Below are 14,961 nucleotides of genomic sequence, written 5' to 3'. Positions count from 1 at the left end.
TAAAGCTTGAGACCTATGAACTTTGAACAGATAAATGGCCCTACAGAAAACCCAAGTATTTGAGGAACTGAAAATAGAGTTTTAGGGCAAGTTCTGATCACAGGTAAAAAGTTCAACCACAGAAGCGTCCTGATGTACTGATTTACGTAACAGGTACGTAAGATACATTTAAGGCTAGCCTGCTTACTTGCTTTTTGATATATCTATATCTATATAGATATCTTTTCTTATAAGTTTCTTATTTTCTTATAGGTGTGATTGTTTTATTATAATACGTTTATATTAGGGTATATTTTGCTGTACCTGCAGGCCACATCCTGTGTAGTGAGCTAAGGCAAAGTTAGCATACATATGTCTGGGACCTTTCACCTAGATAAATGGAGCTAAAGCATAAGGTCCATATATGACTGCAACCTTTAACATAGAGGATGCGTTAAAGAGGGTTGGCATAGCGGCTTTCCTAAGTTCATAACCTTTTAAACTTAACAGGTACACCACAACTTAGAACTTGGAAAGAACCGAAATAACAAGTTAGGACAGAAATAACAATAACAAATGTGATATCTAATCACAAAAGGGCCATGGTAACGAATTGACGTATATAATAAATTGAGATCATTGATATACTAACCTATAGGAAAAAGACACTCCAACATTAGTAAGGTGAAGAAATACAAATAAGGAGAAAGGAAAAATCCCCTACTGAATATGCATCAAACATAACAGTGTCAGCGTAACAAATTATAAAAGTGGCACCCCACCCTAGGGGCAGTAGCAGAGAGAGATGTAGTCGTTGGCAGGTGCCAGAATGATAGGAAAGGTGATGGTGATGAGGAAGATGATAGCTAACATTTCAGGTTGTTCTACAAGGGATGGTGTGAATATATGGGTGTGTAGGTGTACATTCTGTAGTATTTCTATCTATCCTACTAAGTTGGGTTGTTTGTGACTGTGCTAAATGTATTAATAAACTATATTTGTAAATATAAAAGAGTTCCTATATTGTGAGTGTTGCAACTGTGCACATCAGGGTTCCCAACTATATAATAATTTAAATAATAGTGGGCCTGATCTTGGGGCAAGAACCTGGCAACCCCCAAAGTGATAACTGGGGATTCTTAAGAAATCAATATAATAAATACATAATCTAAGATCAGACTACAGGGTGCAGGGACACGTTGGGACAAGGGTAGATGTGCCTGATTGAATGGAAGAGGCTAGGGGTCAGCCAGGGTCTGTATGCGGGAAGCTCCCTAACAGTCACCCCCCCCACCCAGCAAAAAAAAAAAAACCTCAAAACAACCCTGTTCCATACTTTCCCCACCTATACCCAACAACCCTCCTAGTTCACACCCAGGCTTCTTCCCAGCAATTACTTCCCTCTCCCTCAGCTCCTCTGTTACCCGTGACTTCCCCAAGCCTTTGCACTGCTTCTGAGGGGTGCAGGAAATACGGTTCTATATTGTAGTTTAAATGAATTATTACTCAGAGTTCTGTATTAATATGCCCAGTAAGGAATCTATTTGTCAAAAAACATTTCCTGAATCTTTTTTGTTGTCTGTGTTGTTACAAACATACTTGCTGACAAATGTGAAATAAATGAACAAAAATAATTGAAACCGGTGTGATTATACTGTGTTATTTTGACAATTGAAATATGCAGAATTTTGCAGAATTTGAAAATATTGTGCACAGAATTTTTAATTTTTTGGCACCGAATTCCTCCAGGAGTAGTTCTGTATTCTATTCAGGATACAAGAATAATTGTCAGGGGAAGAGTCCTCTTCTAAGTGCCATAATTTCCCTTCTCATTGAATTTCTCACTTCATGTATTTTCATATTCCTTTTCAAAGTATAACAGTACTGTATATGCTGGCTCCAGTGTGGATAAAAGCTATCTTTAGTAGGCCAAAATGTGAATTAGCAGAGAATGAAACACTGGCAAGGATAATACCACTTTTTGCATAATTGTTCCCAAATCTGGGAAAACCTGTTTTTATTAATGTCCCCCAATAAACCATAAATGGGATATGTCAACTTCTTTCTATAACACTGTAAGGAGGTTGTTGCTCGTGTCAATGAACAGGGTCCTTTAACATCCCACTACCAACTTTGAAATCCTGTCCCACAGCCGTCAGTCTTCTGTTAGTGCTCCTAATTAATATTACAATTAACCCATCCATATAGGCTGTTGTTGCAACATTCCCAGTACCTTCTGGTCCAGAAACAAGAATGGACTGGAAATGGAACATTGGTCTTTTATATGATTGTATTGAAACTATCTTAGCCACTGTGGGCCTGATTTTCTGAAAATAAGACCCTTCATCAGTGTGTTCCTTATGAATAAGGCAGTGTGTGCAAGTGAAAATCATTCGGTACCATCGTAGGCAAAGGTTTCATTTACTTAAGTTTCCTCCTACAGAAAAAGGATAATATGATATTACACTGAACTATCTAATGTCTCAATATTATACTGGAGGAAATTGTTTTATGCATCTTTTGTAAGTACAAATGACTAATATATTATTCAAGAATAGAATGGTCTGAACTATTACTTTGGTTTGAAATAAAACTACAACAAAACTAGCAGCAGGTAATTGTAAAAAAGAAAAGATTTATGTATGTGAGATGAAGATGTCTGCATTCTAGTGAGGATGTATATCTGATTACAACTCTTTTAGTTAACTGTACATTTTTTGTTTGTGCTTTCAGTGTATCCATACTGGCCAAATTGTACTAATTAGTCCAGTTATTCCAGTTTTCTTTGTTAATCAAGTAAAATACTCCTAGTTTCATTTGCACAAATAGGTGGTAAGGTGGGTTTCTGCATTAGTTTCTTACCTTCAAAAATTTGATTTTTCCCTTTTCCAAGAGCACCTGGGGGTTATCGTGGATTAAAAACTAAATATGAGTCATCAATGTTGCCAAAAAAAAAAAAAAGCGAACATCATTTTGGGACATAACAGCAGAAATTCTGTAAGCAAGATACGAGAAATAATCCTTCCTTTCTACTCATCATTGATAAGGCCTCAGCTGGAGTATTGTGTTCAGTTTTCGAAACCACACTTTAGGAAAGATGTGAACAAAGTAGAGACAGTCCAGAAGAGAGCAACAAAGATGAGTAAAGTTCTAGAAAACACAACCTACAAGGAAAGATTGAAAAAAAATTGATTTATCTAGTCTGGAGAAGAGAACACTGAGGGGGGGACATACGAGTCTTCAAGTACCTAAAAGGTTGTTATAGAGAGGAAGGTGAGAAATTGTTCTTCTTATTCACAGAGGACAGGCCAAGAACTAATGGGCTTCAATCGCAGCAAGGCAGATTTAGGTTAGACATTAGGAAAAACTTCCTAACTGCGAAACTAGTTAAGCATTAGAATAAATTAACTAGGGAGGTTGTGGAATCGCCATCACTGGAGGATTTTAGGAACATGTTAGACAATCACCTTTTTTTTTTAATTCATAGATTCTAGGACTGGAAGGGACCTCGAGAGGTCATCGAGTCCAGTCCCCTGCCCGCATGGCAGGACCAAATACTGTCTAGACCATCCCTGATAGACATTTATCTAACCTACTCTTAAATATCTCCAGAGATGGAGATTCCACAACCTCCCTAGGCAATTTATTCCAGTGTTTAACCACCCTGACAGTTAGGAACTTTTTCCTAATGTCCAACCTAGACCTCCCTTGCTGCAGTTTAAACCCATTGCTTCTTGTTCTATCCTTAGAGGCTAAGGTGAACAAGTTTTCTCCCTCCTCCTTATGACACCCTTTTAGATACCTGAAAACTGCTATCATGTCCCCCCTCAGTCTTCTCTTTTCCAAACTAAACAAACCCAATTCTTTCAGCCTTCCTTCATAGGTCATGTTCTCAAGACCTTTAATCATTCTTGTTGCTCTTCTCTGGACCCTTTCCAATTTCTCCACATCTTTCTTGAAATGCGGTGCCCAGAACTGCACACAATACTCCTGCTGAGGCCTAACCACAGCAGAGTAGAGCGGAAGAATGACTTCTCGTGTCTTGCTCACAACACACCTATTAATACATCCCAGAATCATGTTTGCTTTTTTTGCAACAGCATCACACTGACGACTCATATTTAGCTTGCGGTCCACTATAACCCCTAGATCCCTTTCTGACGTACTCCTTCCTAGACAGTCTCTTCCCATTCTGTATGTGTGAAACTGATTTTTTCTTCCTAAGTGGAGCACTTTGCATTTGTCTTTGTTAAACTTCATCCTGTTTAACTCAGACCATTTCTCCAATTTGTCCAGATCATTTTGAATTATGACCCTGTCCTCCAAAGCAGTTGCAATCCCTCCCAGTTTGGTATCATCCGCAAACTTAATAAGCGTACTTTCTATGCCAATATCTAAGTCATTAATGAAGATATTGAATAGAGCCGGTCCCAAAACAGACCCCTGCGGAACCCCACTCGTTATGCCCCTCCAGCAGGATTCGGAACCATTAACAACAACTCTCTGAGTACGGTTATCCAGCCAGTTATGCACCCACCTTATAGTAACCCCATCTAAATTGTATTTGCCTAGTTTATTGATAAGAATATCATGCGAGACCGTATCAAATGCCTTACTAAAGTCCAGGTATACCACATCCACAGCTTCTCCCTTATCCACAAGACTCGTTATTCTATCAAAGAAAGCTATCAGATTGGTTTGACATGATTTGTTCTTTACAAATCCATGCTGGCTGTTCCCTATCACCTTACCACCTTCCAAATGTTTGCAGATGATTTCCTTAATTACTTGCTCCATTATCTTCCCTGGCACAGAAATTAAACTAACTGGTCTGTAGTTTCCTGGGTTGTTTTTATTTCCCTTTTTTATAGATGGGCACTGTATTTGCCCTTTTCCAGGCCTTCTGGAATCTCTCCCGTCTCCCATGATTTTCCAAAGATAATAGCTAGAGGCTCAGATACCTCCTCTATTAGCTCCTTGAGTATTCTAGGATGCATTTCATCAGGCCCTGGTAACTTGCAGGCATCTAACTTTTCTAAGTGATTTTTAACTTGTTCTTTTTTTATTTTATCTGCTAAACCTACCCCCTTCCCATTAGCATTCACTATGTTAGGCATTCCTTCAGACTTCTCGGTGAAGACCGAAAAAAAGAAGTCATTAAGCATCTCTGCCATTTCCAAGTTTCCTGTTACTGTTTCTCCCTCTTCACTAAGCAGTGGGCCTACCCTGTCTTTGGTCTTCCTCTTGCTTCTAATGTATTGATTAAAAAGTCGTCTTGTTTCCCTTTATTCCCGTAGCTAGTTTGAGTTCATTTTGTGCCTTTGCCTTTCTAATCTTACCCCTGCATTCCTGTGTTGTTTGCCTATATTCATCCTTTGTAATCTGTCCTAGTTTCCATTTTTTATATGACTCCTTTTTATTTTTTAGATCATGCAAGATCTCGTGGTTAAGCCAAGGTGGTCTTTTGCCACATTTTCTATCTTTCCTAACCAGCGGAATAGCTTGCTTTTGGGCCCTCAATAGTGTCCCTTGAAAAACTGCCAACTCTCCTCAGTTGTTTTTCCCCTCAGTCTTGATTCCCATGGGACCTTACCTATCAGCTCTCTGAGCTTCCCAAAATCTGCCTTCCTGAAATCCATTGTCTCTATTTTGCTGTTCTCCCTTCTACCCTTCCTTAGAATTGCAAATTCTGATTTCATGATCACTTTCACCCAAGCTGCCTTCTACTTTCAAATTCTCAACAAGTTCCTCCCTATTTGTTAATATCAAGTCTAGAACAGCTTCCCCCCTAGTAGCTTTTTCAACCTTCTGAAATAAAAAGTTGTCTGCAATGCAGTCCAAGAATTTGTTGGATAGTCTGTGCCCTGCTGTGTTATTTTCCCAACATATATCCGGATAGTTGAAGTCCCCCATCACCACCAAATCTTGGGCTTTGGATGATTTTGTTATTTGTTTAAAAAAAGCCTCATCCACCTCTTCCACCTGGTTAGGTGGCCTGTAGTAGACTCCTAGCATGACATCACCCTTGTTTTTTACCCCTTTTAGCCTAACCCAGAGACTCTCAACACTTCCATCTCCTATGTCCATCTCTACCTCAGTCCAAGTGTGTACATTTTTAATATATAAGGCAACACCTCCTCCCTTTTTCCCCTGTCTGTCCTTCCTGAGCAAGCTGTATCCATCCACACCAACATTCCAATCATGTGTATTATCCCACCAAGTTTCAGTGATGCCAACAATGTCATAGTTGTATTTATTTATTAGCACTTCCAGTTCTTCCTGCTTATTACCCATACTTCTTGCATTTGTATATAGGCATCTAAGATACTGGTTTGATCTTTCCTCCCAGTTTTGTCCTGACCCTCCTTTCTCTCTGCCAATATAGCCCACACTCCCTCTCGTTTCCGACCCATCTCCCATGTCTCCATGTTCCCCACTTACCTGCGGGCTTTGCTCACCTGTCCCCGTCGAACCTAGTTTAAAGCCCTCCTCACTAGGTTAGCCAGTCTGTGTCCAAATAGGGTCTTTCCCCTCCTTGAAAGGTGAATGCCATCTCTGCCTAGCAGTCCTTCCTCAAATAGCATCCTGTGGTCTAGGAAGCCAAAGCCCTCCTGGCGACACCATCTTCACAGCCAGGCATTCACCTCCATGATGCATCTGTCTCTGCCCGGGCCCCTACCTTTGACAGGAAGAATCGAAGAGAATACCACCTGTACTCCAAACTCCTTCACCTGTACTCCCAGAGCCCTGTAGTTACTCTTGATCCGCTCAGTGTCACACCGCACAGTATCATTTGTGCCCACATGGATGAGTAGCATGGGGTAGTAGTCAGAGGGCTGGATAATCCTCGACAATGCCGCCGTAATGTCTCGGATACGGGCTCCCGGCAGGCAGCATACCTCCCGAGATGAAATGTAAGGGCGACAGATGGGCGCCTCCGTCCCCCTCAGCAGAGAGTCTCCGACCACCACTACCCTACGTTTCCTATTTGCAGTGGTGGCAGCAGACCTCCCAGCCTTAGGGGTACGAGGCTTCTCCTCCTCTACTGTAGGGGGTGATGCCTTCTTTCCTGTATCAAGAAGAGCATAACGGTTACCTATTACCATGGCGGGAGGGTTCAGAGCAGGGGTGAAGCACTGCCTGCTGCCAGAAGTAACCAGCTGCCAGTGTCCACCCTGAGCCATCTCCTCCTCCACAAGTGGTGTATCAGCAGTCCTGTGTACTGGGACAGCTACCTCAGCTGTCTCCACATGGACACTGTCCAGGAATTGCTCGTAGATTCGGATGCTCCTCAACCTAGCCACCTCCTCCTGTAGCTCTCCCACCTGATGCCTGAGAGATTCCACCAGCAGGCACCTTTCACATTGGATGGTCCCCCCAGCCTGGATATCAGTAAGTGGAAATTGCAAGTTACAGTCTCTGCAAAACCACACCAGGATCTGGGTAGAAGCATCCATGCTCAGGCGCTCTGTCTGGCTACAGGCGCAGGTGGAGGAGACAGAAGCAGTGCTGGCATAGGTGTTGCGGGTCTTCCTAACCATCGTAAGCCTTCCTCTGTCAAACTCCCGTCTGCAGCCCCCTGCCCGCTGAAAGGGTTATTTAAGTAAGAAGTTTTAGGTTTTAAGGGGAATAAAGGGAAAACAGATAGAACCGGCAAGGGACCCTTGCCCCTTCCCACTCCCCTTCCAAACTCCCTTGCGAAACTCCCTGTTAGCAGCCCCTGGTCACAAAAGCTCCCTGGTCGCTTGTGCGCTGCTTTATAAAGCCCTGGCCTGTATGAATGTCCCGCCCACTGATTAAGGCTCAGCCACTTACCAGAGGCTTCTAGCTTTCAAATCTTCCTTTGAAGCTCACAGCTTCCAACTGCCAGCCACAGCACACGGTCCTTCAACCAACCAACCAACCAGACTGACAAACACAAGCTCAGCACACAGCAAGTAAACCCCAAACACAAACAAACACACACTACAGACAGTCACTTACCCCAAAAGGGTGCTGTATTGCTCCTCCTTCACCTGGAGAACTCCCTTGCGAAACTCCCTGTTAGCAGCCCCTGTTTGTTTTGGGGATGGTCTAGATCGGGGTCGGCAACATTCAGCACGCGGCTCACCAGGGTAAGCACCCTAGCGGGCTGGGCCAGTTTATTTACCTGCTGACGCGGCAGGTTCGGCCGATCGCGGCCCCCACTGGCCACGGTTTGCCGTCCCGGGCCAATGGGGGCGACGGGAAGCGGCGCGGGCCGAGGGATGTGCTGGCCGCGGCTTCCTGCTGCCCCCATTGGCCCGGGACGGCGAACCGCGGCCAGTGGGGGCGACGGGAAGCGGCGCGGGCCGAGGGATGTGCTGGCCGCGGCTTCCTGCCACCCCCATTGGCCCGGGACGGCGAACCGCGGCCAGTGGGGGCCGCGATCGGCCGAACCTGCCGCGTCAGCAGATAAATAAACTGGCCTGGCCCGCCAGGGTGCTTATCCTGGCGAGCCGCATGCCGAACGTTGCCGACCCCTGGTCTAGATAGTACTTAGTCCTGCCTCTGTGCAGGAGAGTGGACTAGGTGACCTATTGAGGTCCCTTCCAGGCCTACATTTTTATGATGCTATTATTCAATTTCCCTGGTTTTGGATGAATTTTATCCTTTATTTTGCATATTGCAGACAGTTCTGTATCAGTTTGATGTAGTTTTATTCTCAATTACTTGTATGATTTTTATTATATATTACTATTATAATGTTATTGATTTTCCCCTAACAGCCTGACACTACATGGGAGAAAACCCCTACTGCCAGAGTGCTGGAGGCAGGGCCAAAACAGATGGGAGGCAGGGACTTCCTCTGGCCACTGTCAGTACAAATGCAGCTGCAGGAGGCAGGGAGGGAGGGAGGGAAAGAAAGCACTCCATTAGAGATTTTAGGGCCTTTGTTGACATCTACAATGCTAGTGCATTTTTTTAACTGGACCTTTAGATATCAGTGGGTCCCTGCTCCTTTCATAAAGGGAGCGGTACTCTTATTGTGAGATGAGCAGCAATAGCAGAGCAGAGTGGCTGGGGCTCTTAGATGGGGGAATGGAGGAATGATTTTGAAAAATTTAAGAGACATACATATAGACAAACAATAAAAACAAAGTGAAAGAAAGCAGCTGACAAATTTTGTACTCTTAATATGTTGCTTGTATGTCAGTCAAAGGAGTAGGGAACTGGAGAGACTAAAGGCAATATAGCTGTATAGTTTCACAGTATTTGTTTATATTATATTTTAATGTATTTTGCAATAAGCCCCAACAGGGGGCATAGGGAACATGCTTTTTACATGTTATAAAGTCCCATAACGTAAGAGAATATGGTTTTACCAATCCATTAAAAAGTTAATTTGAGTTATTTACCTTCATTAAATGTGCTTATTCATTTTGTTTCTCATTCTGACTTGCTATTGATAAGTAATAACATTCTTTACCGTTCACAATCTTTAATAAAAAAATTCAAATTCTGATGGCTGCATTTTATTGAAAACACACTCTCTCTCTCCCCCTCCACTCTGCATACTGTAGCAGGACAGAAGGTTGCCAGAGCTCTTTTAAATTCTGAGATGTACTGAATCTTGTGCCATAAGTCTTTGAAATACAATAATTAAAACAGGTACATGAATATTTTGCTGTCTGTATGCAACTAGTAAGGCCATTCTTATTACTGAATTTAAACAAATACTACTTCATTGCCAATACACTATTAGACTCAGATAGTTTATTATTTTATTCTTGTTCCAAAATGGCATCAACAGAGCTAGGGCTAATTTGGGGTATTGTTGAATGGAGCTGTGACAGCAGGAGAAACAATCTTAAGGAAATAGAAGACATAAAATGTGCAGTGTAATGTCTTATCACAGCACTCCCTAGTCAGACCACTCCCTAATCAAACAAGCAGTTTTATGACATGTGTTGATGCCTTTGAAGGTGTAGCTGGCTTTCATAGTATAGGATTTCCTGTCCAAAAGGGCAAGTGGTCATTTGAAGTTTAAGAGTCATAGGGCAGCATAAACCATGTTTTTTGAAAAAAGAAAAAATAAGAAGAAATGGACTGTGGTCTAGTAACAGGAAAATGTAAATGAAAAAAAAGTCTATAGTCTTTCAGACATCAAATAAAAATACAGTACAATATTTTGTCCTAGGTGTGTGTTTTCTTTATTTAACATTTACATGTTTAATTATTTTTAAATTTTGTTTTATTGTAGTCATTAAGAGAAACAGGTCTTTTAGAGAGAGGTTTTGTTTTTCTTTTTGTTTTGTCCCCGTCTCTCCCCCACAAACACCCCTCTCCTCTAGTCTCTCTGTCTGTCTGTCTGTCTGCTGAAAAAAGCAGAGGAGGATATACTGTGTCAGGAGAACCCACCTAAAGGGCCCCCTTGACGCTAGCACATCCTCTGTCAGGCAGCATTCACTGCAGCCCGGAGCGGATTCTGCTGCAGAGTAATAGTGCCACAGAGTCTGCAAGTGTCCTGAGCTGCTACTGAACAGGAGAGCAAAGACATAGTATGAAAGGATCCAAGGATTTCAGAGGGTATGTTGGCAATTCTTGTCAGGAGAAAGAAATCAAGAGCCTGCTGCCTGCAGTGTTTTAATATATACAGGGTCTGTATAGCTTGATCTTAAGAACCTTCCCAAGGATGTTGTCAGAGCCTCAGGAGTAATAACTACTGTTTGCTGAATTGGGAGAAAAGAAGAGCAGAGGAGGATTTCTTAGATAACGTAGGACTTAAAGCTTTGCTTTTTTGTGGCAAAATCTGAATGCATGCACGTTTTTTATATAAAGTATAACATCAAATTAGAACTAGGTTATGCAGTGAAAGAATCAATAGCTTAGTCATTTTACTTAAAAGGAGCAGACAGCCTTATGGGGTTAGACATCAAAATGAATTTGATCATGACAAAACCTTATACTCATGGTAGTATCTAATTGTAGTCCTGTCCTATGGAGCAGAAAAAGCACATTTCCTTCCTTCTTTCTTAGATGAAGAAATAAACCCTGAGAATCAAAATTCAGAGAAGAAGTTTGCTTTGGATGTACATGGGTTTTTAACCACCAGTCTTTGTACAGGGCTTGCAAGAAAGAAAACTCCATTAAAGTGATCACTGATGAATATGTGTCTAAGAAAGAAGAAAAAGCAATATTCATTTCTAAAGGACACTATGGCAAAGGAATCTGAAATTATTCATTTTCCCCTAAACACTGATTTAGCATGGATGACAAGAAACTATCGTTTGACTAACCTTTTCCTTTTCCATATGAAAATGCTTTAATTTATACCAAAACCACTTGGATTGTATCAAGGGGAACCTTTGCCTTCACTTAGGATACGCAGTTACCATATATCATATACTTTCATTTTTGTAACTCACCAGTGTGACATAAATGGATGGAAATGTACATAGAAAACCCTATGAAAAGTCTTTCCTCAGATCTTGGATATTTTTATTTTTGTGGAATACAATAATTTTTGCAATAACCCTTGGTGTTAACTACTCATGCAGTTGTTTTGGAATGCATCTATGAATACCATCACAGAAAAAGCTATCTGATAAGGAAAATACTAATGCTGGAAGATCTGTGAACATGATGCATGTGAATAATTTCCCCTTTAGGAGGCATTCATGGATATGGTGAGTAATCGATACACACTACAGATTGTTAAACTCAGAATGCTTGTTTGCAAAATACAGTGGCAAGTGCCAGATGCTGACTTTTCCATTGTTAATGGAAAGTGAGGATTGAGCTGTTGTAAAATGAAAATCTTACAGAGATGATAGTGGTGATGTAATACAAGTTTAGCACCCCTGTGCCATCACAAAACAGAAGAGTCAAGCTGCAGAATGGAGATGATAATATAGCTGTAAAAATACAATCAATAAGAACCTTTTGAGAAATAGAAATATTTCTATCTATGGGATCAATGAAAGACTGCCATTTGATTCATAACATTATTTCAAAGAAACACTACAAACTTGTTTTCCCCATATAATATTGTCTTGTCTGGCCTCTATTTTTTTTTCTTTTTAGAGTTCAGTTGACTGAAAAACAAGGATAAATGATTCCCCTACAGTAATTCAGTAATTAAAAAATATATATATATGTTTGTGTGCTAACATTTTAAACCTGGCTGTTTGGGAAACAATCCCACTGAACTAAAATCACTTCAACATTATTAAAACATCTGTTTCCTCTTAAACCCAGACAAATCTGTAGTTCTTGCTCAGGGAGTAACCTTTGTCTACAACTTACTTTATAATGTATTAAGGTCAACTTTATGATTATTTTCCAGTCGATTGGCGTCATGTCATGCTACTCATGTTGGAATTTATGACTGAATGCTTTAACTAACTACTGAACTTCTGGGCAAGGCCCAGTTTTATGTAAGATCTTGTCTTTATTACATTTTTGGGTTTATTTCAGTTCTTTTAAAGGTACTAAAAGCAAGCAGATTATGAAAGTTCGGTCTGCACAGTTTATATTTAGTCAAAAGATTTGCCTTTAGTATAAATGTTTGGATACCTAACTCATTAGGATTTTCCCTGGCCAATATCTTTATAGTAATGCAAAATATTATTTTCCTCAGTGTATTTCAGACTTGTACTTAACAATATAATATAACAATATAGCACAACCACAAATCTGCGATGGGTGTCATTTGTCAGAGGTTTCTGGCTGTACAGCTCAGAACCAATCAGAACCATGGTGCACCTGTGACAGCCTCTGTCAGACCAGGGGATGCTATGAATTTATGACTCTACTAAATTTGTAATACTAAATCTTAATGCAGAGTTAATACAGAATCATCCCTTTAACACATCTTACTCCTCTATCACAGTCCTCTGCCACTTTCCCATAACACCAATCTTAGGCTAAGTGAAATCCTTGTAATATCCCCTTATAGCCCACTTTAAACAGCATCACCTGGGAAAACAAATAATAAAGGTAAGGTTTTAGTTAAGCTCATTCCCCCTGCTTTTGTAGCTTATTTTGCAAAGTGCAGTGTGGTCCACACCTAACAGGAAAGCTCTTATATTCCTGTTGTCTTCTAAGAATTTGGCCTACTTTTCTTTTTAATAACTTGGAGAAATTGTTCTGAAACATTTTTAGCGCCTTCAAGTTTATTTTATGTCTCAGTACTTTGCAACCAACATTTTGAATTCTTTTTGAAGCGGTTTGATCACATCAATTGTTAGTTTTTTCTGCCCTCATAGGCAGTTGCCTGCCTTCCCTGTTCACCCCCTCCCAGCCTCCTTGGTATCTGTACCAAAATGTGAATACATTCTGTAGGAAGTACTATAGCAGCAATGTGGGATATTTTTGCATGTGGTGCTGCACAAATGTATGTAGGCTTTCACATGGTTTACATTTAATATATTATCTGAATGCAGATTATACCATGCAAACATTTATGGCTTACTAGATCCCAGACCTTACTTTGGAATTAAAATGTTTCAGCTCAGTGTTGTTCAACTGCCCATTCTGGGAACCAGGCAAATTTGCTTATTCATGCTACGTTAGATCTGTAAAGAACATTTCTGAATGGTAAACTTTGGAGTTACTACCATAGTCATTTTTGTAATTCTGTAAAAGCACTTTCACAAAACCTATGTGTTGGCTGCCAGACATACCAAAGCTTCCCATAGTAAATTTGAGTTGATATAGAAAGAGTGGTCTGTATATATTTCTATCTTCTGGTAAGAAGATAGTGAAGCTAGATGAAGAGATTTTTTTTTCATATGACCCAATTAGTATTGTGCTTGGTTAACAGCTATATCAGTTGATTCTTCTTGCTATATTTTCTGTAATATTGAACAACATATTAAAGGTATATTGTCTCAAGCAGCATATAGTACATATTTAATTTTGAAATACTATGTTTTAAATATAGAAATCCATATTTGGATTCAGTGCCAATAAACATAAATACCTTAGTGACATTATTTTTTTAGTTTAAGTATATTCTCTACCTTCATAGGCATTTCATTTCTCTCTATCTCTCCTACTCTGTCTCTGATATAGAATGGAACATAGGTGGCTGTCAGTCCAGGGCTAGTAAATAAAACCTTTTGAATTTTAAGTTAATTTCGTTTGTTTTAGCCTTTCCCCCTCCCCCTCCCAGTCCATGGCTTTTAACTGCTATGTGCAGATGGTGGAGCCAAGGTGCTTTTTGCCTTTGTGTTTGTTTGGATGTGTGTGTCGGCTTGGGGGAAGGGTTGCCAAAAGATGGTAGGTATCCCTAGCAAGAGCCAATTCTAGGTGCTGGGTTTGACCTTGAACTCACAGCCTTCCATCCCTAAAGTGTGAATGCCCCTAACTAAACCCTACTGCTAATGTTATTTATACTGGCTCCCAGTTAATACGTTATTTTGGATAATCATTTACATAGCACAATAACGTGAGTTTAAAAGTAAATATCATGATCTGTTCTTTGCCTTGGAAAATGGCAGGCTGGGAGAGCAAGATTATGAAGAGCCTTCTGAGTGAGGATGTGTAAGTTAAATTCACTGTGGTAAAAGACAGGAAGCCAACGGAGGGGTTCAAAGAGGGTGTGTAAGTGATGTGGTTGGAGTGGGTGTGGAGAGGATGATTTTAGTAGCAGCTGTTTTGGATAGACTGGAATGGTAAGAGGTGAAATATGGGGAAGCCAGGAGGGAAGGATTATAAAAGCTAAGTTGATTGATGTTTTAGGAGAGGATAAAGTTAGTCCTGGGAAGATTGAGAAAAATGAGATGTGGGGTGACATTAGATGAGGAGTAACAGGAGCCTATTATATTTACAATATAACACCACTACTTAAGCCAGCAAGTATGTGCAAGTCTGTAGAACATGCTATTTATTTCTTTTCAGATTTGAAACTACTTTAGAAATGTTTGTGAATGGATTGTATTACATAGCTTTCTTTTCCATTATACTTTTTTCTGACTTTTTGATGCCAAACCAAATAAAGATAAGCATGGTATCTAA

The 14,961-nt window shown here is 40.5% G+C and overlaps 1 protein-coding gene across 5 annotated transcripts in view; it reads left to right on the top strand.

Moving 5' to 3' along the window:
- PDE4D (phosphodiesterase 4D) overlaps window positions 1-14,961 on the top strand; it is a 1,097,801-nt gene that overhangs the window by 590,881 nt on the left and 491,959 nt on the right. Inside the window, exon 1 of one of the 5 annotated variants that reach the window (XM_065599007.1) lies at window positions 10,399-11,627. The exons of the other annotated variants lie outside the window; for them this stretch is intronic. Coding sequence (XP_065455079.1) covers window positions 11,581-11,627 — 47 coding nt within the window. The 5' untranslated portion in view covers window positions 10,399-11,580. Of the gene's footprint in view, window positions 1-10,398; window positions 11,628-14,961 lie in introns of those variants that run through there. 5 annotated transcript variants of the gene reach the window in all.

This window comes from Chrysemys picta, chromosome 6 (genome assembly GCF_011386835.1).
Source record: "Chrysemys picta bellii isolate R12L10 chromosome 6, ASM1138683v2, whole genome shotgun sequence".
Lineage (NCBI taxonomy): Eukaryota > Metazoa > Chordata > Testudines > Emydidae > Chrysemys > Chrysemys picta.
Note: the sequence above shows the minus strand (reverse complement) of the source record. Positions and strands in the feature narration are given on the sequence as shown.